Source organism: Herpailurus yagouaroundi, unplaced genomic scaffold (assembly GCF_014898765.1).
Source record: "Herpailurus yagouaroundi ecotype Mexico unplaced genomic scaffold, PumYag 28, whole genome shotgun sequence".
NCBI lineage: Eukaryota > Metazoa > Chordata > Mammalia > Carnivora > Felidae > Herpailurus > Herpailurus yagouaroundi.
Genome location: NW_024412376.1, coordinates 31,741,930 through 31,768,689, shown reverse-complemented (window position 1 = coordinate 31,768,689; position 26,760 = coordinate 31,741,930). Strand labels below are relative to the sequence as shown.

At 36.1% G+C, this 26,760-nt stretch overlaps 1 protein-coding gene across 3 annotated transcripts in view; it reads left to right on the top strand.

Moving 5' to 3' along the window:
• Window positions 1-24,332, top strand: part of TMEM144 (transmembrane protein 144) — a 47,058-nt gene extending 22,726 nt beyond the window's left edge. For all 3 annotated transcript variants that reach the window (XM_040471584.1, XM_040471587.1, XM_040471580.1), the window contains 7 exons: window positions 5,596-5,677; window positions 7,582-7,658; window positions 9,838-9,956; window positions 12,509-12,628; window positions 13,740-13,837; window positions 17,169-17,222; window positions 23,037-24,332. In XM_040471584.1, coding sequence (XP_040327518.1) covers window positions 5,596-5,677; window positions 7,582-7,658; window positions 9,838-9,956; window positions 12,509-12,628; window positions 13,740-13,837; window positions 17,169-17,222; window positions 23,037-23,120 — 634 coding nt within the window. In that variant the 3' untranslated portion in view covers window positions 23,121-24,332. The remainder of the gene's footprint in view (window positions 1-5,595; window positions 5,678-7,581; window positions 7,659-9,837; window positions 9,957-12,508; window positions 12,629-13,739; window positions 13,838-17,168; window positions 17,223-23,036) is intronic.
• The last annotated feature ends 2,428 nt before the right edge of the window (window positions 24,333-26,760 follow it).

Below are 26,760 nucleotides of genomic sequence, written 5' to 3'. Positions count from 1 at the left end.
AATAAACAAACATTAAAATTTTTTTAAATACTATATTAATAAATGTTATGATGCCCCTGGAATAGTCATTGATTCTCTCCTCTTAGCATTACTTACTTACTCTTTGCCACAGAGTTTCCACATTCCTGCCACCTAATCTCTTCTTCTTACCCCAGTTAGATAACTACCGTCTCATGTATGAAAACACATACTCATATAAATATGTATTTTTGGATGCATCTGTATCTAGTGGTATGCACTATATGAATGAGGATGAAAATGACTTTAAATCTCTATATGGCAGTGGTCAATCAATAAAACTCCAACAGGAATTAGGTCACCTTAAATTCAGTCCCCTTTCCTTTCTCGACTCCATTTATATACCCTGTCAGTGCTTCACATAATGGATGGCACTGCCTGGAAAGATTTTAGTACTTTTTTATTCTTCAGGGACAGAACACTATATTTCTCTTCCTCCTTCAATGATGGCTTTTCCCCAGCCACATTCAGGAACAATCTCTTTGTCATTGAAATGTTGCCTAAGAGAGTGGTTCCAGGCCAATTGGAGAAGAAATAACATAGATTATTCTAAAATAGCAGATTCCTGACATTTTTGGCTAGAGGTGATTTTATGCATTTTGTACAATTCATACAGCATACTAGCTTTGAAGATCTCTCTCAAAAACAATTTCTTTACACCCCCAAATTGTAATGCAGCGGGACTTAGGTTTGACTTAATGGTAATTTCAGGCCAATTTACTCAGTCCGTCAGGCATTGTTTCTCTCCATGTTTCTTCTTTCTTTAGAAAGTGCACATTCTCTAAAATTGCAAATTATTCATGTTCTACCACTTCTACAGGTATGACCTTGGGCAAATCTCTTAATTTCTCCAAGCCTTGGTTTCTTCATCTGGTGTTAAAGTGGGGATAATAATTGTGCCAGCTTTGTCAGATATGTTGAAGAGGAAATGAATAGAAATATGTTACGTGCTTTGTATATTGCTAGGCACATGGCTAATCCTCTATAAATTGGGTAATTTTTATTATAATAATCATACTTTTATTAATAACTAGTTCATGTTCAATTACTGTTTTCCCTGTGGGCATGTGTTGTTCAGCTCTGTGGTAAACTAGTCAGTGCACCTGGGGAATCACGCAGCTTGGTTTGAAGCTTGGTCTGTGGTACAGAAATGTAATGCTCTCTTCCTGCAGTGCATTCCAGCTCCCTTCTATGTTTCTTTACCAAGCAGCCCTTCTGGAAACTTTCATCATTTTAACTCAGTTAAATCAGTTTGTTCAAAGGGCACCCCCTGAAAAATCTTGGAGTTTCATGGCCAGTATAAGGAAATTTGGAATGCAGTCACATTTGTCTGGGATATTGCTTTTCTTTTTAAAACTGAAGCCATTGCTCCTATTGTCTATACAGTCCAGTTTTTAAAGGATTGGTTAGATGATTTCTAACCTTACATTTTTCCTATATGTAAGGTAAGTATCAGTCAGGTTCTACAACCAAAACCGCTCTGTATATTTTAAACAGCAGAGGATTTCACACAGGGAATTTTTTTTACAAAATTGTGATAAGGCCCAGTGAAGCAGAAGGAGAAGGGGCTCTTCCCAAAGCCCTGGGGCTCACTCTCCAATCAATACGGTTACCTCTGCCCTGAGTTACCACTGCTCCTGAAACCACCAGAGCCACCATCAAAACAAAATGGCTTCCCCCAACCTTTAAGCCTATATGTATGCCTCCCCCTGGCAAACCTAACTGCTAATACAGTTTGGGAAGATACAGTTTTCAGCCTTCTAGTATCCATGGTTCAGGAGAGAGAATATATAAGGGTGGGTGATGGGAGTAGAGCTGAAACTAAGAAACAATGTTCTCTTAAACTTTAATGAAGATCCAGAATTCAGAGTTCATAAAAAAGCAGATTTCCTTTCCAATTAAAAAATGCTTTGGATTATCCTTGAGTCTGTTCCCCGTTTTTTTCTCACTTAACTTGCTTATCCTGGAGAGTCGTGTTGTGAGGAAATCCAATTTTTGTTTCTGGCCATTACTTTTCTTCAGAGCCACAGTCCTTATATCTAACTACAGACCAAGCTATACATCTCTATCTCTACATAGATGCCCCCCAGGCACCTCGCACCCAATCTGAAGTGAGATAAGGCACGGAAGAGGACCCTGGTGGGTCAGGCACATGGTCAGCATTCCACAAACACTAGACATTTAGTTCTTTTCTCTGCCTTCAGTATTTCACAGTCAGAATTGCTTTTCTTTTTCTACCCTTCCCTGCAGACTCTTTCCTCATCCTGTGTTTCCCCTCTTGTAGAATGTATTAGCCACAGTTATTCAAATTCAAAACCTTAGTCATCTTGAGTTTTTTTCCTTTCATACCCCATCCTGTATCTAATCCTGCTGCAAAATTTTTTCTTAATGTTTCACAGGCTCTTCCTCTCCTTTCCACCTATTCCCTATGATATATCCACCTATATATGATTATAAAAATCTCTCACATCTACTTTCCCTAATTCCAGTTTTTCCTATTGCCGGATTAACTTGCTCGTATCTGCTATCAAATCAGTCATCATTCTTCTGGTTAAGAACCTTGGAAGACTCCCCATTGGATTCAGAATAAATCTGTCTCCTTAATCTGGCATGTCCTTCACAGTTACAGATTCAACCCTTCTTCTTAGATCAGCCTTGTCCCTGTATTGTCAAGTCATTGAGTCAGGATTATTTAGCACAACATGCTGCAGACATTTCCCTCAGCCCTAAGACCCTTTCCTCAGCCTCTGTGGCCACCCTTACACATCAATGGAGATTTTCCATCTTATGTGTTGTTTTCTTGATTTCTTCCTAATTCGAATGAGTCATTCCTAAACTTCCACTGCATTTTGTATTTCTTCTATTACAGAAATTCTCGGGGTCTGTTCTATATTATTCATACAGTTCCTTTATCCTTGAACTTCGAGATCCTGAAGGGCAAAGTCTGTTAATTTCTGTTATACCATCTCTCCCACCATCACCATTAGACTTTGCCACAGTGCTTGACACTTAATAGCTGCTCAATAAAGGTTTGTTGAATTCAGTTGTGAGTGTAAAAACAAATACACCAGTTTTACTAATAGTAAGATGTAAAGGGTCACAAATCTAGGGGGACTGGAAAGGTTGAAAATTTAGAGAAGCACCCCTAGGTAAAACATACTGATTTTTTTTCCATGCTTTTGACAATATTCTTAGACTTTATCGTGAAACTTTGTGTCTGACACACTGTACCAAGTTCTGTAAGTCTGTAGCCCAAAAGGCCTTGTGATCTATTTGGTTTTATGTTCACATACATAAATTAAATGTCATTACCTTGTCTTAATTTAGTGCCCTGTACCCCCTCTTGATCTAATCGAGATGACTTACCTATTTTATGACAAACACTGCTCACACAAGCTAAGAACCACTGATTGCTTAGTCTTGATTTTTTTTCCTCATGCTCAAAACTCCCTCTTCCACCCAATAGACTCTTTATTTACTAACCTGTTTTGAGATTTTACCATGTTCCAAAAAGTACACTGAAAATTTTATGAATTCTTTTCTATAAAGAATTAAGTGGGTACACCCCCATTTCCTTAGATGAAAAAGTGGGTACATCCCCATTTCCTTAGATAAAAAAAGCTGAGGGTCAGAGAGGCTAATGGATTTGTTGCCTAGTCGTACAGTTGTTTGAAGAAACATTGGTACCCTTCAAGTATTTCTACCATCCTGTATTGTTATTACGAAGACACACTGGTCGATACAAAGTAGAGGGTTTTTACTGTAACTTTGTGAGGAAAATGCAGTTGAAATGTCTAATGATAGCTTTGCAAATTAACATGTATGTAAGCACATGTTTAACTAAGAAATACACATTTAATTAGGTTTTATGCATTCATTTTTACTGAGTGTTAAGTACTTTGAGAACTTTGAAGGATATCATATCTTCCATTGAATTAGAAAACCTGTAGAGAAAAAAGTTCACAACGACTTGTAAATGGTCTGGATTACGTGATGACTATCCTTAGTGTTGTGGGGATTCAGAGAAGAGGAAGATTCTGTGAGGACTGAGCTGGGAGGGAGGAGGGTTCTTCTCAAGTTCAGCACTTCAATTCTTCTTTAGTTTGGATAAGGGGAGTTCGTGGTGTGTCTAGCTAAGGAAGAAACACAAGCAGGAGCAGGTGGTTGGAGAGGGTGAAAGAGAAGCTGAAACAGGGACCGGTCAGGGATGAAAGTCCATGCGGAGAACTATGTCAAGTAGGTTGTAAGGAACATAATGCAGAGAGTAATAAAATTCAAAAAGGAAAGTTAAATTTGCAATAGAAAAGAATATGGAACCATTCAAGATTTTAAAGCATGTGAGAGACTGAACTAAGGAAACTAAGAAATTTTAATTTGTATTTAAAAAATAACACATTATATGCACTATTGTGCACTTAGCTACCTACACTATTTCAGCATCATATGTACTTTGAAAGCTTATCTTGTCTTAACTTTTGAACAATGCAAGCATGTTTTTAAAAGGAATGCCAAGGGGCATCTGGGTGGCTCGGTCGGTTAAACGTCGGACTTCAGCTCAAGTCATGATCTCACAGTCCATGAGTTCAAGCCCCACATCAGGCACTGTGCTGACAGCTCAGAGCCTGGAGCCTGCTTCGAATTCTGTGTCTCCCTCTCTGTCTGCCCCTCCCCTATTTGCACTCTGTCTCTCACTCAAAAGTAAATAAATAAATAAATAAATAATAAAATAATAAAATAAAAACATAAAAAAATTTTTTAAAGGAATGCCAAAAGTATACCAAAGGTGTCAATTTTCTGAAGTTCATTCAGTATTTTAACACATTTTAACCTATTTGCATGGTTCAAAAGTCAATGTTAAGTGAAACATTTGTTACAAAGATACTGGATGTGAATAGACAATGCATTATGAGAGAATGCTAAACGGGAAAAAAATCATCAGGCTTATGTATGTGTGTTTTATTTCTTAAAATATACTCTGGAGATCTTTCCATATCAGAGCACAGAGGTCAGCCTCATTTCTTTTTTTGTAGCCATGTAGCATCCCATTGTGTAACCATGAAGGTGGCCTCATCTGAGTGTGGGTGTTCCGTGTTCTAGGGCCCCAGAGTGTCCTCAGTGGGGGTTGTATAGTTCTGCACTCACATCAGTGGTTATCTGTCTTCTATTGTTTGTCCACCTGAGGATGCTCTTAAACTTTTAGGGTTTTGTTGGCATCATAGGTGCAAAATAGTCATTCAAGGTGGTTTTCATTCAAGGTAATTTTTTTACCATGTGATTTCAGAGTTAAGTAAGAATTAAAAGAAAGATGCAGCTATTGGCTGAAACAATAACATCAAGAGAAAAATCTGATTAGAGGGGAAATCTTATAAGTTAAGCCTCTAACTTGTTGCAATTAAGGACAATGAGAGATGCCAAAGAGAATGGCGGTTCTAGAGAAATGACAGGGCCACTGAAGAGGCGGTTTGGAAGTAATCATATCATCAGGACTAGATTTAAGCTGTTTTCTCATAAAAATGCAGGCAGTTTGATATGAACCAGGCTTATGATAACCATCACTAAAATTTACTTTTGTTACAGTGCTTTCATATTTTTGTTCATCAAAAGTGAAATACCAAGCAGTACGAGTTCTGTGGACACCACACCATTAATGACAGAGCATGTGAGTAGAATATGAAAAACCATATGATTTGAAACATAAAATTAAGGTAAAAAGAAAATGCATAGATTTGAAACACAGATGGGAAAGTAGTTCTTTTTTTCCTTCATCCGGGCTGTCTAAAATATGTTTTCATATTACATATTTATTATAGTTAGGTCTAGGTAGCAATCCATCAAGATTGCCACAGGAAAGCTTTTCACCAATCACAGAGACCTACTTCTATCTGTTATTGGTAGATCCCAACTGGGAGATGTATAAACAAGCCCATATTTTGGAATGGCTTAAGGATTTCTGTAATAAGAAGACCCTAAAGGCTGAAGAAGAATGTGAAAGTTACTTTAGTAAGAGAGAGGAAGGAGGTCTGAAAGTAAGGCCCTGAGAGAGTAGTGGGAAATAGATCAAAGGCAGCCAGTGAAAGGATAAATCAAGTCATAGGGAAGTTGGAGTAGGACTTGATTTTCTTCCTTTTTCTCTTTTCGCCACATCCTTTTCCACTCAAAGATAAAGACAATAAATATGTAACAAATCACTGGTTGAGTTTGAAGAACCTAAATGAGTCTGGAGTAGCAAATCTAGGTTAAATAGGGGCAACATTTATAAGAGATCTGACAGAAGACAGGTGCCAGTGACCACATACACAGAAATGACTTCAGGGCGAACCCCCATTGCCATGAGCCCAGACTCTAGTCCTTTCTATTTCAAGTATCTCTCCTAGCTGCCATGGCTCCATTGCTATCCAGATGCCCTCTGAAACTGGAATCCCACGCCCCCACTGACGTACTGCCTCCCTGAGGGTGCTCCCTGTACTCCTTACTTGAAAATTAACATTTTCTTCTCTCTTCCCTCTTCCCCTATCAAAACCCTCATCAAATAAGGTGACTGAACCCTTAGTTAGGTTGGAAAAGTTAACTAATAATTAGCTGAAGTATAAGGGAAAGAGATTTGCTAACCCACAGACATCTCTATTCTGGAAAATGTCACAGAGAGAAGGGACAAATTGGGACTGAGTGAAGGAGCATTCCCATGTTTCTTGCCTACCCTATGGATTCGGATACCTCCTGAATCTTCAAACCACTCTTCAAGCCAAGGGAGAGAACGAGAAAAGAAATGCCACCTGGTACAAGATAAATTGTAGGCTAACTGCCTTAGATTTTCCTAAGCAAGATGGAGGGATATGAGCAAACCAAGTGTAAAGATACATAAGCAGCATGATTGGGTATTACACAGCCATACATTATGAACTCCTCATCACAAAAGAAAGCAGTATTGCCAAAGGAAAACTTGACTTAACACACGACAAAGAATTCAAATCTTACTTCTTATCTCTTACAAGAGCAGTAAGAGTATTACATCAGGTAAACTTTAGCCAAAAGGCAAAGATGATCATATTCAATATTATAAATATTATAAATTTGCCTATAATTTTTATTGACTCAGAATATTAACCTAATCATGAAACATGGCTGGACATGTTTTATTAAGTAATTCAGTTAAAAAAACAAAAACAAAAACAAAAACTGCCTATCAATCTTAGGTATTCCATAGAAGAGTCTGAGTTTTCCTTGGTTCTAATTTTTTTAACAGATTACTAAAATATGCAAAAGAAACACAAGCATTGTTAACTTCTGTTGCTTTTGATAGGTGTATCAAAGTAGCCATGTATTAAACTGAAAAAATTTAAACAGAGAAGTTGCCAACCGCCAAACCATTCTGAATGAAAGAGGAACAAAATCAGAAACATTTGAGTCTGGAGATATCCACAGAATCAGAATGCATAATGTCAATTGTTCATATTTTAAAGTATGTTTGGGAAAGAAGAGAAAAACACTGAAAATCTTTTTGTCACCAATGTGATTATCAAGGAGTGCTGTTTTTGTTTTGGTTCATGCCAATATTTTCAATAGGTGATCAACAAAATTCAAGATCCCTGTCGTGACTATTCCTGGGTGGATAAACTCTCTACACTGCAACAGCGCATAGTGTAAGAAGAGGTTCCGTTATTCTCTTTCATATTTGGGTAAAGCAAGGGTTACTGGAGTGAAGTGATACTCATCTGAGTTCAAGAAGAAAATGGTAACATAAGCTCTGACTCCTGTAGTTTGATGGTGGAGAGACCTTCGTGTCCTCTGCTGAGTTTTTAGGTACAGAGGTCCTTGATCTCAGTGTTTCATGGAATTCTTAAGCTAGTGCAGTATCTCTGGCCAATAAGAAGCTGACTAAAGCAATCTCATTTTGCAACAATTTTGTGCCTAAAGTAAAAGAGGTAATATAGGCCACAGCACAGAGTGACCGATATGCTCTCAGCAATCACAGTCGAATTAGGCAATACACTTCTCTAATACTGCACTGCCCAGGAGGCCTGCCGTCCGCTGGAAGTCCCTACACTCACGTGCTAGATGATTTTATAATCTCAAGATATTCATTTTCAAATATAGTAGTATACTCTGGGTCCATGTATTTCTACCCCCCACTATCATAAAGACTGAGAGAGTTTGGCTTACCATCAGCCCCTGTGTTTTAGAGTTCCTTGTGGGACGTTTTTGGATTTGCAGAGAAATGTGAAAATGTGTAAGCATATAGCTTGCGATTTACAGTCAATGACTGTTTTGGACCTTCTGCGGTGACACACATAAGCACTTGAAGAATATAAAGCATTTCCTCTGTTAGTATGTACACTATTCTCACAGTGGGAAAGAGGCAGTGCCTGGTGCATAACAAATGCTCAATGAATGTTTAAATCAATTGAGTGAATGAAAGAATGAGCTCACAAATAAGCTTTGGAAGATGAACATGTTGCTGTTTTTGCTTCAAAGTAAAACCGGTCTCTCAAAAAAACCACATTTTTTCACAAAGTTTCTCCCTTCTTAAGGGATTGTTAAGAAAACCATTTTTAATGTATATTTATTTTTTAATTCTCAAGTTAGTTAACATACAGTGTAGTCTTGGCTTAAGGAGTTGAACCCAGTGATTCACACCCAGTGCTCCTTCCAATAAGTGCCCTCCTTAATGCCCGTCACCATTTAGCCCCCCACCCCCATCAACCCTCAGTTTGTTCTCTATATTTAAGAGTCTCTCATGGTTTGCCTCTCTCTCTGTTTTTCCTTCCCTTCCCCTATGATCATCTGCTAAATTTCCCAAATTCTACATATGAGTGAAATCATGTGATACCTGTCTTTCTCTGACCATTTTTGATTGTCTCATGATTGGCTAGACCTGATCTATTAGTCCAGTCTGTGCCTGGGATACCCCTTTCAGGACTATGTGCTCCAGGCTTCACCAGGACACAGGGATTTCCAGTGTGGATAGAGCTGATTGGCCCTGTGAGCTCCTATTAAAATAAACTTTAAGAATATGTTTTTAAGCTTGGAAAGAAATGAGTTTGGTTTTTGTTTGTTTGGCTTTGTTGTTTGTTTGGTTTTGGGGTTTTTTTTTGCGTAAAACTTTCCTGTTTCATGCCATTATCCTTTGTATTAACTTAAAGGGATTGTTCCGAAATATTAATCATCTCTCCTTAAGATTATTGGGAATACTTGCTTCATGTGAATAAGGCCCAAGTCTGAGGAGTCAACATGAACCCCGTGCTAAGATGAAATATTCTCTTTTTACAAAAAGTAATGTCTTATTGCAAATATCCAAATTATTTTATTAAATCAGCATTTCTTGACTGTGCCATAGTTGACTAAGGCATAGTTGACATAGGCAAGTTTGTGGATTTCCATCATTGTTTTGAACAAGCATGCATTTAGTATTTTGTCTATCCTAGCCCTGTGTTGGGTGTTATTGGTTAAAAAAGAAGCAGAGGGCATAGCATCAGTTCACAAATCGTTCATATTTAGAGAGCCAAGTTTATTATGATGGCAATCGTCCTATCTATGTAATGACAATTTACAATGATAATCCATTATAACTTCTGTAAATTGTGTACGTCCACTATTAAACAGTGGGGGACCAAAGCTTCAGTCTGTGCCCTGATGCTGCTCTGACCCTGCAGGGTATTTCTTTGACTTTTGACAGTCACAGAGCTTGAGATAGATGAGTGATTTCTGCTTAACTGCTTGTGATTTATACTCTGAAGCATGCTTTCGTTATGATTCCATTTGTGTGTTTGTCAGAAATACTGCTGTGGGCCAAGATTAGCAGTGATGTATTTGTTTTTTAAGGGGCTGCAGTCTTGCAGTGATATCTGGAATACTCTACGGGTCTACGTTTGTGCCAATCATTTATATAAAGGACCACAGCAAAAGAAATGATAGCATATACACAGGGGCAAGCCAGTATGGTAAGAGTAAAACATTATTTTACTTTATAAATAAACTCCATACCTGTTTTTCTACTTAAGAATATAAAAAGAATGTGATTACATAGTAAATCCTGGCACATAGATTTGATATTTTGCATTGTAAATGGTCACTATATATTAAAAGTAATAAAGGACTGTTTGATTATTTTCACATGATCATCAAATATAAATATAATCAACTTTAGTCAGGATTTATATCAGCTACTTGGATGTTAACACATGGTTCCTGGCTTTATAGTAAGATTTGGAGATTATTTTCCAGTTAGTTAATCTCTGGGAAAATATGTACTCTTCTCCCCTTAAAAAGAAAAAAACTGAAGTGCGGTACATATCACTTTAAAATGAAATAAAGGTCAAAGTATAGCCTCGTTAGAGGATATTGTTTTTAAAGCATAAAGTAGTGCATTGAAAAGCCCAACATAGGCTCCCAAGTTATCTCAGTTTCTAGTGATAGAATTAGTCTCTCTGGTATAAACTTAACACTATATGAAATAGCCTTGTACAGACTCATCAGGAGATGAAAGGGTGTCTACTGCAGCAGTCCTATCATTATGTTACAGCATAGTTTCCATCAATGAAATCATAAAAGAATGAGATTGTGGGTAATCAAGTTCTAAATTAGATGGTACTGAAAATGAATGTGATCTATGTTCAGATAAGGGAAAATTTGAAGGGGAAAAGTCATGAGGGAAAGACTGATAAAAAAAGCTGGTATTTGAACAATGTTAATTGAGTGGATAGAGTGAGGAAGGAAGACCGTTGTTTCTTCCTTCCTTTTTTATATTCAGCCCCATGAACACCACTCAAATCTTTTACTAAATTCTGTCTTTTTTATAAGAGTGTATACAATACTTTTGGTGTTTTTATTCTTTTCATTTGTAAAGGAAAAAAAATAAAAATAGAGTAACATAGGATAAATTAAAAGAGAAGGAGAAAAAAGAGTGAAAAAATAAAATGGAACCAGGAATGAGTCTAAACTCTGTGACACATCTGTACACTGGCTAGAAATGAACCATAAATTTGGCTCTAAGGTTTCTTACAGACACAAGGGAAATCAGATCAGTCCCACAAATCAGTGAATGCAAGATAAAAAGAACTAATTACCCAGGAGTACAGTTGTTCTTGGTCCTGGGACATAATAAACAATGTACTCAACAATCTCTTTATGTAAATAGTACAATCAATTCTTAGGGATCTATCCTATGACAATTTGAATGTAGTCTGGTAGGAATACACCTTATTCCAATTTATTCAAAAATAATCCTAGGGAGGTATAATTTTTTATTTCATTTATTTAACGAACACATAAGTAGTACGTGAACTGTGCTAGACACTGTTCCAAGCACATTACAATAATAACTCAGTTGACCCTCATAGCAACCTTTGGGTTAGATGCCATTATTATCCTTGTTTTACAGTTAAGAAAACTAAGAGAAAGATTAGGTAATTTGTCTGAGTCTCAAAGTTAGCAAGTAGTGGATTGAAGATCCCACCCAGGTGGTCTGTGCTTTTAAAAACTGTGTTATGTTGCCTCTTGTGGTGGTCCATAGATGTGTTGATCCAGAAGTAGGGTCTAAGATTTTAGAAGAATAGACAAACTCTTTGATGTTCAAGCTTTTCTCCTTAAACATGGCCGCTCATCTTTGTCAAGATTTTAGTTGAGAGGAACATCCAAAGTGGGCTTCCCAGCCAATAAGTTATAGTACACCCGTCTGTATGACTAGAGTACAACCTAATCAAACAATCAGTGGAACTGCAGTTTCTCAGATATTGGGCCACCATAATGTAATGAGATTTATAATAAACAATTGAATAAAACTCTCTTTGGGATAACTTCCTGAATATCCTTCCATATAACATCATCTGCAACAGAGATGCTTGTCTCCAAATTGGTCACCATATAAAACTAGCACTCCCGTAATTTTTTCACACACACCCCCCAAATACAGTCTACCTGGAGATTTGTTATAGCCATTGATAAAAATTAAGTCTGAATACTATTCTTTTTTTAATGTTTATTTATTTTAAAAGAGACAGAAAGAGAGCACGTGTGTGAGCAGGGGAGGGGCAGAGAGACAGGGAGAGAGAGAATCCCAAGCAGGCTCCGCACTCTCAACATAGAGCCCAACGCAGGGCTCAGTCTCATGTACCATGAGGTCATGATGGGAGCCAAAATCAAGAGTCAGATGCTTAACAGACTGAGCCACCTAGGCACCCCAGTCTGAATACAATTCTTAAAAAGAAGATCGTATTCACATAATGTTTATAGTTTCTTATTTATCTTTCCAAGATAATCATAAAAAAGTCTTTTAGACTTGATTATAATAACTAATTGACCACTTCGTATTTCTAAGTTTTAAATATGTTAATTTAATTCCATATAAACAGCATGTAGAAAACTAGGATAATAAAATATAATTAATGACTGTTTACTTTTAAGGTTAATTTTGGTGGATTTGTTTTATTATTAGAACCTTAAATATATTTGAAATGAATGACACATTTGAGAGTTTTATAATATGTATTTTCAGATTTAGACTATGTTTTTGCACACTTCAGCGGCATCTTTCTTACAAGTACAGTCTACTTTTTCGCCTACTGTATAGCCATGAAAAATAACCCTAAGCTATATCCTGAAGCAGTCTTGCCAGGTAAGAATATTTACTATAAAAAATCTTACTCTGTGAGAGTACACTCACTTAGTTTGATTAATTGTCGTCTGGAAACCAAGCCATCCTGTGTGTGTCTGTGTATATGTTCATTCCCTAATTGCTTTGACCCAACTCACAACTAACTATGAAGGATTTAAAAGCCATGAAACTGGATATGAAATACTAGTCATCACAGAACCTGAAACTTGAGCAGTGAATCTAAGATCCACTGGTTTCCTACACCAGAATATCTTGTAAATTGACCATCAGACTTTATTATTTCTTCTTCATTACCTCAGGATGTTTATTAAAAGTCAGAGTCCTATGACTATTTTTTTAAAGTGTCAACAAATAGAAATTTGTAGTCACTTAGGTCAACAAACATTTTCTCTGAAAAATAATAAGAAGCAGTTTTAGAGTTTGAAAAAAGCATATGTTGAATGCGCATGCTTTGGGCTTAATCCATTCGGCATTGGTAGTAAAAAATACACATAATGTCTCACTTATTTCAGAGTTTGCCATAATGCAATTTGGGACATAAGTCCACAAGCAAAATTTTTTTAAGAACAAAATAAAACATATGTCAGAGATTCATTTTGAATACCTGATTCAGTAAAGTCAATGTGTGCTGCTATACCATTATAAAAAATGATAAGATATGTACTGAACACTTAGCTAAACTATCCTGAAATTTATATCTGGTATTTTCTTTCAAATTCTAAGAGGCTTTTTTTTTCACCCTTAGCTCTAAGCATCTTTATGTTTATAGTTTAGTATAAATGGTGTTCACAGAGCATGCTCAGATCCAGTATCGTCCCTTGGTCCTTCTCCACTACCCAATCTTTACCTCAACCACAACATTGGGTATTTTATTTAATGTCAAGAAAGTGAAAAAATTGATAATTATACCCACAGCCATCAAGAGCAAAAAAAAAAAAATGACTTGGTTTCCAAAATTATCGTAAAACACAGCTCAAAAATCCATGTTGGCCGACAATGTCAATGGGAATGCGTTGATATGAGCAACTTAATATTCCTGCTGTATCTAGAGCATGGATTTTTCAGGAGAGGAACGTGGCTTGTAAGTGTGCACTGTTTGTGTGTGTTTCAGGTTTCCTGTCAGGAGCTCTTTGGGCAATAGCTACCTGCTGTTGGTTCATAGCTAACCACTCTCTCAGTGCTGTGGTCAGTTTTCCAATAATCACTGCTGTAAGTAGCTAACTCGTCTTTCCCCAGTTTTGTTTTTTAAAGGTAAATCTGATTTTTCTGAAGCAACCCTAGTGAATCACTGAGGCCTGTCATGGAGTTTGATTTTTTTAAGAGTACGATGTGTATAATAGTTTCATGTGGATTCACCAGCAGCCTCTGGTCTCACGTCCTTGACCACTAAGGGAACATTGCTAACCTCATTTTAGCAGGTTTATTAATCGTTGATATCCTTGCAGTTTTTGTCTGGTCATTTTACCTAATGCTATTTTGGATACATTGTAATTTGCTGTTTATAACAATATTTATCTCTAGATGACAGTTTATAAATTAAAAATGCTCTTGCGTATATTCTGGCACTTGAAGCTCATGAAAACCTTGTGAGACAGAAAGTACTTCAGACTCCTCATGTGGAACTTCATCTGGTACTTTTTAAAGAAGGCTTTCAGGAAGTGCTAAAGCAAACTACTGTCTCTGGATGAGTTATATGATTAAACATCAAGTTTTGCGCTGTGCTTACGAAAGGGAGTTAATGGGGTAGCTAATTCTTTTTAACATATTATTTCCTCAGAAGAGACCATTTATTTTCTGGCACTAAATTCTTAATAGAATGTATCACATGGGGCCTTTTACAGAGGACACTGTGTAACAATAAGTAATATTCCTCAAACAAATTTACAGTAGACAGAGATTTGGTTTTTCTATCACTCTTTCTTGTATTAAATTATGGTAAAGACTTAGGACAAAACATTAAAGCCTAATTCAGTGGAAATAAATTGCTGAGGTAGGTGAGGTATGGGCAGATGGTCGGTGGGAGTAATCACTGTGGCTTTTGGAGACTTGCCTGTCTGAAGGACTGTTCTCGAATCACTGTGATATAAGCAAAGTCTTCTCACCCACCAGGTGGAGCTTCCTCTGGTGCCTGGGGTTTGTTACCTGGGGAAAACAGGTGTTCCTGGGAGTTGAGGGAATTGAGCAACATTACTACTAGGTTCTTGTTTGGTTTCACTTTCATTACTCTAGCCAAAAACAACCTTTTCCACATGCAGACAAGATTCAGTCTTTTCCTCAAGGATCTCATATTTTTCTTTATTTCATTACTTGGGAGAACTAGATTTTTTTTACGTTAACTTTTTTTAGTGGAAAATTTCAAACATACCCATTACCCAGCTTCAACAATAATAAATATGATCAATTTTATTTTATCAAAAGAGCACTTTTTTTTTTTAATTCCGGAAGCACTGTTCTTCCCAGGTATGTATATTTCCACTGTTATGTACTCACCGGTAACTAGATTGTGAGTTTCTTGAAAGCAGCCTCTATGTTATTTATTAGCAAATGATAATTAAAAAGGAAAGAGGGAAGGAAGGAAGGAAGGAAGGAAGGAAGGAAGGAAGGAAGGAGAGAGGGAGGAAGGGAGGGAGGGAGGAAAGAAGGAAAGGAGGGAGGAAGAAAGGAAAAGAGAGAGGGAGGTGGGAGGGAAGAAAACAGAAGAAAAAAACCCATGTAGCAGGAGCAAGCTTGTTCCCTCTGGTCTAAATTTTCTCTGATAAATCTAAAAGCTGAATCAGTTTATTCAGAAGCTCAGCTTCTGAAGATAGCTCAAGCTCACCTCATTTTCAAAGGCTGATTTACAAATGTGCAATTTATATTCATTTTATGGAAGGAAAATATGCAATCCCAATTGCCAAAAAATTAGCTATATTTCTTATCCAAAACTCCTTCCTACCTGGCTCTCCTCTGCCTGAATCAGACAGGATTCCACACTTTGAACTGTGCTTGCATTACGTTTAGCAAAGCACCATTCCTATAACCACATCACTCCCTACAATAACCCTTAGACCACGTCTAAACTAATATTTAGGAAATCATCACCCAAAAAGCCTCAAAGGGCAATGATACCTTTTGGCATTATCTTCTATTATGTTCTCTGAATGGATATAAATTTTCAGATTAGAGAGGATAAAATTCTTGAGCGATTGGCACGATAACATTAATATTATATCCCCCATTCTATTGTTTCCTCTTATCCTGTCCCAAGTCAGTGTGGAATTGCCTGAAGGACGCAGATGCTTCTTGTTTGATTTGGATTTTGAGGCTTAGGACCTTACGTCACTGATAAAAGACAGTTCCTTTGACCTAGTTCTCTGGCTCTTTTGATGTTGAACCTTCCAGATGCTGATAAACAGAGTAAAGTATTTTTATTGCTTCGCTTACATACCGGGAGTAGAGTCCAACTTTGCTGACCCAGCCGTGTAGATGGTTGGAGTAGTGGAAGGGGAAAAACATGTTGGAATTGTTTATGTGAAACTCTTCCAGAGTTTGTGCAGAGCTTGAAAAGGAATCCTAAAAATGCTGATACAATACACCTTCTCCACAAAGACCAAATTCCAATTTTTTTTTCCTTCACAGCTATAAAAAGTTAATAAACTTTAATAGCTAAAAGTTTCAAACTGCAGTATCATCCTTTCTACCTTACTTCTTCTCATTTCCTTTTCCTATATTATTTTATTCCTGTCTGAATAAACCTATTGCTATTTATCTTTACATGGCTTTTGTATCTTTCCATAATACTGTCATTAGCATTCGTTGGGATTTAATGTTAGACATAGTTCATCACCGTGCAACAGTATCAGTTTAAGAATTTTTTAAAAAAATTTTTTTAACGTTTATTTATTTTTGAGAGAAAGAGAGCATGGGTGGAGAGGGACAGAGAGAAAGGGAGACACAGAATTGGAAGCAGGCTCCAGGCTCTGAGCTGTCAGCACAGAGCCCAACGCAGGGCTTGAACTCACGAACCGTGAGACCATGACCTGAGCTGAAGTCGGATGCTCAACCGACTGAGCCACCCAGGCACCACAAGAAATTTTTTAAAGTACATTATTGGCTGGGTCTCAGAGAACATACTACAGTTTCTTCAATTATGAGATTGCCTCATTCCCAAAAAAGTTATCAGTTGTTCCTACGCTTACTTCTATTAATCTTATTTCTATTGTCCTAAGTTTGTTAGAAAAACATAAACTATTTGTTTATTAAAATATTATAAGTAGATAACATTAAAGAAAAGTATTAGATGGCACAAAATATTACAGCATCATCAATATAATAAATATGAAAATCATAAAGAAACAAAAAAATCTTTATTTTTTACCTAATGCTACCTTGGTTAATGTTGAATTAGAGCTAAGATTATGAATAGTTTAAGCTGACAATATTGTTGTTTTCATGGCAAAAAGTTACTCAAAGCATAAGGTCATCTCTCCAATTTACTGTATGTAGAGTACACGTCACAGAAAAATAACTAATCTAATTAGAACTTTTCTTTTTATTTAAGGGTCCAGGATTTATAGCTGCAATGTGGGGTGTCTTCAAGTTTAAGGAAATACAGGTATGTACAAGAAAGGGCAGCTTTAGAAAACAGGGGTAGGTCCAGGTAAGAAAGGTATTTAATACTATGTTTCTGTTATTTTTCTGAAAACTGTATGCGACTCCTAAGCCCAGGGCAGAAAACACACGAAAGGATTTAACAAGTGAAGATGTTCAAAATGTTATCATCCCTAACAAGGAAAGAAAATACTAAAGCTGTGATAATTATTATGAAACATATTTCTCTCCACCCCAGCCCCCAGTCCAAAAATGCTTTAGTTGACTTTATTTTCCTTTAAGAAATTTTGGTTAAATAACCAATAAAATATGATGAGAAGGAAATTTTACTTAATGTAAAATCTGGCAGATAAACAAGACGAAAGATTTTTTTATCCTAAGATTAAAATATCCCTGAGGCAAATGGACCTTGGGAATAGATTTTTCTGTTGGTTCTCATGTCTCTCAAAGGCTCCATAGCAAACCAGCAACTTTATAAGAAAATGGTGGGGTAGCAAGGGACTATTACCACTTCTCTTTCAAGTGTAAATGATGGTGATTTAAAATTGCATTTATTGGGGCGCCTGGGTGGCGCAGTCGGTTAAGCGTCCGACTTCAGCCAGGTCACGATCTCGCGGTCCGGGAGTTCGAGCCCCGCGTCGGGCTCTGGGCTGATGGCTCAGAGCCTGGAGCCTGTTTCCGATTCTGTGTCTCCCTCTCTCTCTGCCCCTCCCCCGTTCATGCTCTCTCTCTGTCCCCAAAAAAATAAATAAACGTTGAAAAAAAAATTTTTTTTAAATAAAATAAAATTGCATTTATTAAATACTTCTAGGATGTGTGTGTGTGTTGTTTGCATTAAAAATTGTTGTAGGAGCACCTGGTTGACTTAGTCAGTGGAGCATGTGACTCTTGATTTTGTACTTATGAATTCAAGCCCCATGTTGGGTGTAGAGAATCCTTAAAAATAAAATCTTAAAAAAATACTTTTTAATTGTTTTCAGAATTTTTCCCATTTACCTTAATTTGAGGAACATATGTGAATAGTATTTTTGTAATAGCTTTTACTAAAAAATATTTATACAAATTAGAGACACTCTGTCAAGGCATCATAGACGTAATATTTTCTATCTTAATCTGCAGCTATAATAACAAATAATTTCTGGTTCTAAGACAATCTGATGTCACTAATATCTGGGAACCAAAAGGCAATCCATCTACCTGGGTGATCCTTAAAATGATTGATTATTCAATATTAGATATAAAATATCATTTCCTGTATTTTAAATGAAATGTTTTGATTTAGAAAACCATAATTTGACAGTACAAGATTCTCAAATTTAAAAAATAATAAATTTGTTTGGAATATATGCACCAATATCTTATTTTTTTTAATGCATAAGACAACTTAAAACATTTATAGAGCCATAAATTACTTTCATACACATTTCTCATTTATTTTAGTTAGGGTTGCTTTCCACAAAAAGTAGTTCTATGTCCAAAACATGTCATAATCTCTTTGCAAGTATTTCCTCTGCCCCAATCAGGGTAATGATTTCTATTTATTTATTTTTAATTTTTTTTAATTTTGTAAAACATTTTTATTCATTTTTGAGAGATAGAGACAGAGCATGAGCGGGGAAGGGGCAGAGAGAGGGAGACACAGAATCTGAAGACAGACTCCAGTCTCTGAGCTGTCAGCACAGAGCCAGACGCGGGGCTCAAACTCACGAACTATGATGTCATGACCTGAGCCGAAGTCGGACACTCAACCGACTGAGCCACCCAGGTACCCCATGATTTCTACTTAAAAATTGGGTGTTTATTATCTAGTATAACATACTGAAGCCTTAGAAAAATCACAAGTGAGCATAGCTTATTTGCAGTTATAGTTAAAAAGAAGCACAAACCAAAAATAAAATTAAAATAAAGGATTTGGAAATTACCTTAGTTACTACTGCAGTAATAATGTAACTGAATCAAAAATCTTCTTTTCTAGTTACAAGAACCTCTTGGGAGAGAGAAACCCTAACCATTGAGCCTACTGTTAATTCTTTAGTCCTCTAAAAAGAACTAAAAGACATTCAAAGAAAGCTTTTTTTGTTGCTTATGGACACCTTTAAAAAGACAGCTCAGACCAAATTTTTAATGAAAAGCCATGGCCAAGTAGGGCTTAACTTTGGAGTGCAAGGATAGTTTATAATGTGCAAATTAATCACTGTAATATAATGTGAGATAAACAGAGAAAAGCTGTGATAATATTTTTTCAAAAGGCATGTGCTAGAATTAAAAATCAGGTTTTAATTAAGAAAAAAAAAACCCTTCAAAATGTTCAAATAGGAGAAAGCTGTCTGTCAAAAAACAATAGCAAACAAATAGCTAAGGTGAAACAAAAGTTCTCTCTCAATTACACCGCAATCAAGCTGAAAACAAAAGGTCTTCTCTTTAAGTTGGAAGTCAAAAGATTTCTCCATTATTGTTGTTATTCAATATTTTCTGGAGATCCTAGCCAGTGTGATAAAATAAAATTAAGAAAGAGGCAACATAGATGTAGGAAAGAAAATGAGAAAATTGTCATTTGCATGTAACATTATCTTCGTTAAAAATTCAAGCCAGTCAGCTGAAAATCTTGAGATCCAATAAGATTATTTGGTAACGTGCTGAAATATAGGATAAATATAAAATCAATAGCTTTCTAATACCAATAACTGATTAAAAAGTGGAAAATGAATATTATTGAAAACTATAGAAATTATTAAAAGATAAGAAAATAATAAGCAAGAAACATGCTAGATTTATAAAACCACTCAATTTCCCACAAAAACTTCCTACAAAACATAATATCAGAACAAATGGGGAAGCTCACAGTTATTTCCAATTCACATTCAGTGTAATTTCTACAAAATTCCAACGCAATTGTCTCTGGAATTTTGAGAGTGAGTTTGGCCAAGTATGTATGTAAAAATAAAGAGAGAGAGGGCCAAGATGAAAGCAGAGAGTGACTTTTATTGACCTTCTGGGAATTAAAAAAAAAAAAAAAAGAAGAAGAACTTACAAATCTGTCTACAAACAAAATTTAAGAAGTATCCAGTGAGGCTTATCATTCAATGCAGGTGCCTAACTGCTTCTTAATGGGTGGCTTAAAGGCAAGTTTTAAATACTTTACATGCCACCAAGTTTAAGAAAGAGCTGTCAACTGAACACTGACACCAAAATCCTATCAGAATTTTTAAACATTATTCTTCTTAGAAACAAGATAAAACCCTAGAGGAAAACAAAAGCAACACAATTATGTCTCGAAGCAGTACTCAAAGACACATATTGGAAAGTCTACAACCTGCAGGAGTAAGAACTTAATCTGAGATCCAAGTACTTTTTGTGCTAAAGGGTTTAATGATTTCATTTAATCTTAATGCCATAGGGCACCAGTTGGATATTTTCCACTTCCAGTGTTCTTTTATATCTGCTATCTGTTCCTCTTTGGGAAGTTTGTTTTGTTTGAAATTTGTTTGAATTTTATATTTAGCTATTTTAAGCTAGATATAAATTATTATTTTTAGAAACACACATTAGCCACAATGTCTACAGAAATACAGGAGATTATCACTACAACAATTTATAGGTCAGTAGCTAATCTCAGATAGAGGATGAGATGATTTGTGACCTTAGTAACTGTTTCAGAAATCCAAGTTAAAAACTTTTTGCTTTGGGGAGAATGTTAGCATGATCTTTTAAGTGCTAATATTCACCTTTGATGAAGGGAAACAATTGCTGTTGTCCAAATATAATTGGTCTTTTTCTCTAGGAGACTGGGAAGTTTGAACAGATTCTTCACCTTAAAGGGAAAAATATTTTACTCTCTGAGAACATTATTCTTCTGTCTACATAGGCAATAAAGGAGAGAGCTTAGCAAATAATCAGAGCTTAGTCCCATAATCAGGTTATAAAATGGTAATAAGTGAGGGCCCCGTATGTTGTTTTTTCTTACTTAAGTAATTCTATCAACTGTTTAATTCGCAAATGACATTTGGAAATCACCTGAGTGTATTCATTCTTTGAACAAATAGGTATTGAGTGCTTGCTCTCCACCAGTCCAGGTATCTAGGTAAAGGTTGCAGTCTTCAACACTGACAAGATATCAGGGAACCTTAAAGTCTTAGTAGGAGTGTGTGTGTGTGTGTGTGTGTGCGTTAATAAGCTCCTCTGTACTTAGCAAGGCTTTGTGGTGCTGTTTTCATTCGTGGAACTTGTATTAGAGGAACTTTGGGTAATATTCCTACTCACAGTGAATCAGAAAATTCAGCTGTCCCCAACTCAACTTACAAAGACTTCTCTCATCATCAAATACAGGTCAATTAATCCATTCTCTCCCAATTCTTTATTAGGTTGAAGAAAGAGACTATACGCTTTTTGGAATTTTGGCTATGTATTAATTAGCATTAATCCTAATAAGAGCTAATAATGATATTATATTATTTGACTGTCAGGAGATCTCAGTGCACTTTTAGACATAAAGTCTAAACATAGACAGAAAATCTACAGTTAGGGAGGTGCTTGTCCTGTTTTACTTCGTGATGTTCAAACCTTACCTTAGAGCACCAGGGTTTATATTTAATGTGGGATATAGACAGCCTGGCCAGTATTCAGATGGGAATAGCCTGGAAGCTTGAAACTATTTCATATGAAAAATGGTCAAAGGAGCTAAAATACTGATCAGGAAAAAAAATTGCTTCAGGAATATAAGACAATTATTTTTTAATGTTTCAGGGTGTATCTTGTGGGAGAGAGATTAGAATCAATCTATCTGTAACCCTGGATATAGATAGAACTTATGGTAAATAAAATATTTCTACTTGACACAGAAAGATATTTGTTAATCAGAGATGGACTGGCCACATTGGGAAGTGGTTCTCAGTGTTTCCCATCTTTAAGATCAGTGGACCTACCCATAGCTGGGCAAGGCAAACTTAGTCTCTCTGTTCCTTTCTCACCCTTCAGATCGAGCTCTATCTCTCCATCTGTACCTCGTCATCTGTCCCCAAGCAGACTCTAGTTGCCTCCTTAACGATCTCCTTGCATCCGTTCTGGACCCCTCCAATCTGTTCACCATCCGCAAATAAGTGTGGGCTTTATAAAATGTGAATCCCATCTTTTCACCATGTCCAGCTGCCTATGTCTTTGCCTTCCCATTACTTGGAAAAATAAAACCTCAAACTGTACATGACCTATGAGCCCCGTGTATGTTTGGGCCATAGCCCTCCAACCTGGTTTTTATCCACTTAACTCATTGCATGGGTCACACTGACTTTCTTTCCCTGGCAAGTATCATACTTTCTCATACAACAGAGCTTTGCACATAAAATTCCTTCTACCTGGAGTCCCTACCTGTTTCCCTGCCCAATTAATTGATACTTACAGTTAGAAGCTTAATTCTCCACCATCCAAACCAGCCTCATTGAGATTCCTTTGTAACACACCTCAGAAACAATCATGCTTGTTTACTTATTAACATTCCTCTCACTTTGTAACATTCTTTTCTGTGATTAACTTCTGCCTCCCATATTATATAATTATCTGCATAAGGGCACATTTTGCTCACCATTTTAACTCCAGCACATGTTGATGCAAAGTGGATGCCCACATGTATTTACTGAGTGGGTGAATTAGCAAGGCTCTTGTGGGTTTTCAAGAGAATCTGAATGATTGCTTGGAGGAAGAGCAAAAAGCATGCAGGTGGCTGGAGCAGAGAGTTAGCAAGGTCCCTAGCAATCTTAAGAGTCTGTGCTTTCTGCATGTTTGATTCAAATTTTCTTAATGACAGTTACATTTTTTTATTATTCAGGGTCTACAAAACTACCTATTGATGATATTTGCATTTTGCATCATCTTGACTGGAGCATTATGCACGGCTTACTCTAAAATCTAACAGGCATAAGACCAGCAGATGGCAGCAGTGGGTAAGAGAACACGACTACGGAACTCCACAAATATGCCAAGGACAGAGTTCATTTTCATACAGCAAATGGATCTCCACTTGTCTTGGACTGGGTAAATGATTTTTTTCCCCACAAATGTGAAAATAAAGAAAACTAAGTTTCAGTCAAGTGTAAAAATGAAAAAATCTGCTAATGAACTATTTATGAAGGGAAGACTTTCCTGGGTGACTACAATGTCTGCATTCTCACAGCACTAGAGTGCTCCTTTTACCACAATATGGACTCAATGGTCAAGCAACTTCTGCTTGTTGCATAAGCTACAAAACTGTGGAGTTCATATACACAAAGAATTTTGTATATGTCCAAGTTTCCAACATGTTACCCTCATTAATGAAGAGAGGAAGAAAAATGTTGGGGAGAGAAATAGAAGACCCACCTTATAATGGAATTCCAAAGATATTTAGATCCTTTGCTAGAAAAAGTAAATGTCACGGTTGGTCACTGAATGTTAAAAAGGCCATTTCATTATTTTTAGCCCAACCTTATTTTTACTTCAAATTAATATTGTGCAACTCTACATCACCCACTGGTCTTAGCTCAAAATGCTCTTGATTATCTCCAGATAAAATCCTCTTCAGAGAAGAAAAATTTCCCACCGTTGGGATTATATGTATAATACATATACAAACAAAAAGTGCACATACATAAATGCACACACATATGTATGTATGTAGGGGGAATTCTAGAGTTGCTGTAGTGAGGGTCTAGCTTATCAGAATGAGAATTTAGAGGGACCAAAATCTTCTTTGTATGTATAATTTATTATTTTTTTCTGAAATATACTTCTGTAAAATTCTCTTTAAACTGGAGACTTTCTTCCTGTTTTAACTGGTGGTTTCCATTAGGTTAAAGAAAATAATGGACATGTTATTTATACATATGTGTGTGTGTGTGTGTGTGTATTCAGAAGAGACAGAATAGCATTCTACTTAAGTGTATGCACTCTAGAGCTAACCCAAATGGGTTTAAATCTCACTTGTTCTTCATCTTAATTGTATGACTTTGAACAAGTTCCTGAGCTTCCTGTATCAGATTCCTCATCTGTAAAATGGAAAATAGTGATAATGATGATTGTTGCAAGGTTCAAGTTAATTAAAATCTGTACCATGTGTTCATGAGTGTCTGGCACTTGGCAAACGTTATATAATCCTTAGTTATTATTATTATGTGCTGTTTGAGAAAGCAAATGTGTCTGTAGATTGGGGAATATTTTGTAAGAGCTATTGCCTTCACCGCCAGCCCATCCAAACAACTACTTATTCTTCTTTATGAGTGCACTTTTAAAAATGATACTGGAGTCTCGATTTCATTGAATTATTTAATTGTCACACCTTACCAAAACTCATTTTAACTTTAACCTGAAATACCATTAATTATGTTGATAACTTTAAATGTAAATTAACATAATTGTTCTTTAGTTGAGATTGCCAATTTATATGCAAAGTTTTAAATGTGAAATTAAACAATTGCAGAAGAAAAATATTTTTTTAATCTTATTATCACTATATAGTTTCTGCTACCATACGATGCCTTTAGTGTTAGAGTAGTGTGGGGAAAAATAAGTTTTTCAAAATAATTACCATACAAAAACTCATTGTATACAGGTTAGTCTAAATAGGCAACTACTGGGGCGCCTGGGTGGCGCAGTCGGTTAAGCGTCCGACTTCAGCCAGGTCACGATCTCGCAGTCTGTGAGTTCGAGCCCCCTTCAGGCTCTGGGCTGATGGCTCAGAACCTGGAGCCTGTTTCCGATTCTGTGTCTCCCTCTCTCTCTGCCCCTCGCCCGTTCATGCTCTGTCTCTCTCTGTCCCAAAAATAAATAAACGTTAAATAGGCAACTACTGGGGAACCTGGGTGGCTCAGTTGGTTAAGCGTTCAACTCTTGATTTAGGCTCAGATTATGATCTCATGGTGGTGAGATCAGCCCCTGCTGTGGGGCTCCGTGCTGAGTGTAGAGTCTGCTTGGGATTCTCTCTGTCCCTTTTTCTCTGCCCCTCCTATGCTTGCACCCAAAATAATAAATAAACATTTAAAAATAAATAAACATTAAATTACTTAAAAATAAACATTTAAAAATAATAAAATAAACATTAAAACAAATAAATAATAAACATTAAATAATAAATAATGAAAATAATAATAAACATTAAATAATAAATATATAACCATTAAAAATAATAATAAATAAACAGGCAATTGCCAATTCTACACTTTCTTCGCTCAACTTAGGATGTTAATGTCTCTCTCCAAGTTTTGCAGCTTTATTTTTTCTTATCTAGTATGGTCAGATTGTTGTGTTTTAACTCTTTATTGCTTGGCTTTCTCTGTGTAGAGAGAAGGTACTACCTGAACTAGGGAAGTAGGAGACCAGTGAGGCTGGCATCCAGATTATTAAAATTTTTTCTTAGCAGAATAAAAACTCATAATTCCTAAAAATTCCTAATGAGTTTTATGGAGTTAATAGTACAGTATTTCTCCTGAGCTACCAAATCTACATTTGTTCCTGTTGTGCTCATTTATTTGCACTTAGAGTTGCTAACCACTAAACCTATATGTATCAATATTGGTAGAACTGAAAAACACATTGAGTTAAAAAGGCAAGTTCTAGAACCATGTGCACAGCATGATACCATTTAGGTACATTTTCAAAAATCAAAGTAATATATATTTTTTTCTATGCATGCCTATATATGCAAAAAGTTAGAAAAAATACACAAAACTCATACTAATGTTTGCTTCTAGTGAGGGTAAATGAGATCAAAATGGCAACTCTGGAGTTAATGTCAGCTTGAGCATTATCTGTAATTCTCTAATTTTTATGGCAATGAATTCATACATTGGTTCTTTAATATGTGTTAAAGAATCAACAGCAAAAGAGCTCAGAGCATGTGTCTAAATGTTAAAGTAATTAAGTCTAGATAAAGAGAATATGGATGAATGTTATGTTCCTCTTTATTTTTTTTAATGTTTTTAAATTTCAAAGAAAGCATGCACACACACATGCACACAAATAAAGAAGACAGGGTTCAAGACAAAGTTGGAAAATTACCCAACTTAAAAATCCCACCTTCTAAAGGTCGAATCCAGAAACTCACTTTTCTAGAATTCCTTGCAGTAGGATGTGACATTCCTGATTATGTAGTCTCCAAGGTCAATTTTATGGTCCTGCTGGAGATTATGTGAGCTACCTAAAACACTTGCTTCAGAAATTTACCCTCATTAAAAAAAAATAACCTCACAAATATAGCCTATTTTAATCAACTTTAACGAGGTATAGTTTGCATCCAATAAAATGCTTAAGTGGAAGTGTTATGAGCAAATATATACACTCATGTAATAACCACTACAACCTAGATACAGAACATTGCCAGCAACCCATAAAGTTCCCTTATGCCCCTTTGTAGTTAATCCCCATACCCCGGCTACCAATTTATTTTCTGTCATTCTGAATTACTTTTACCTGTTCTAAAATTTCATATAAATGGGATTATATAGTATGTACACTTTTGTGTCTGATTTCTTTTATCTTACAGCCATTTTTAATCTACTTTTATGATCTAAAACAATTAT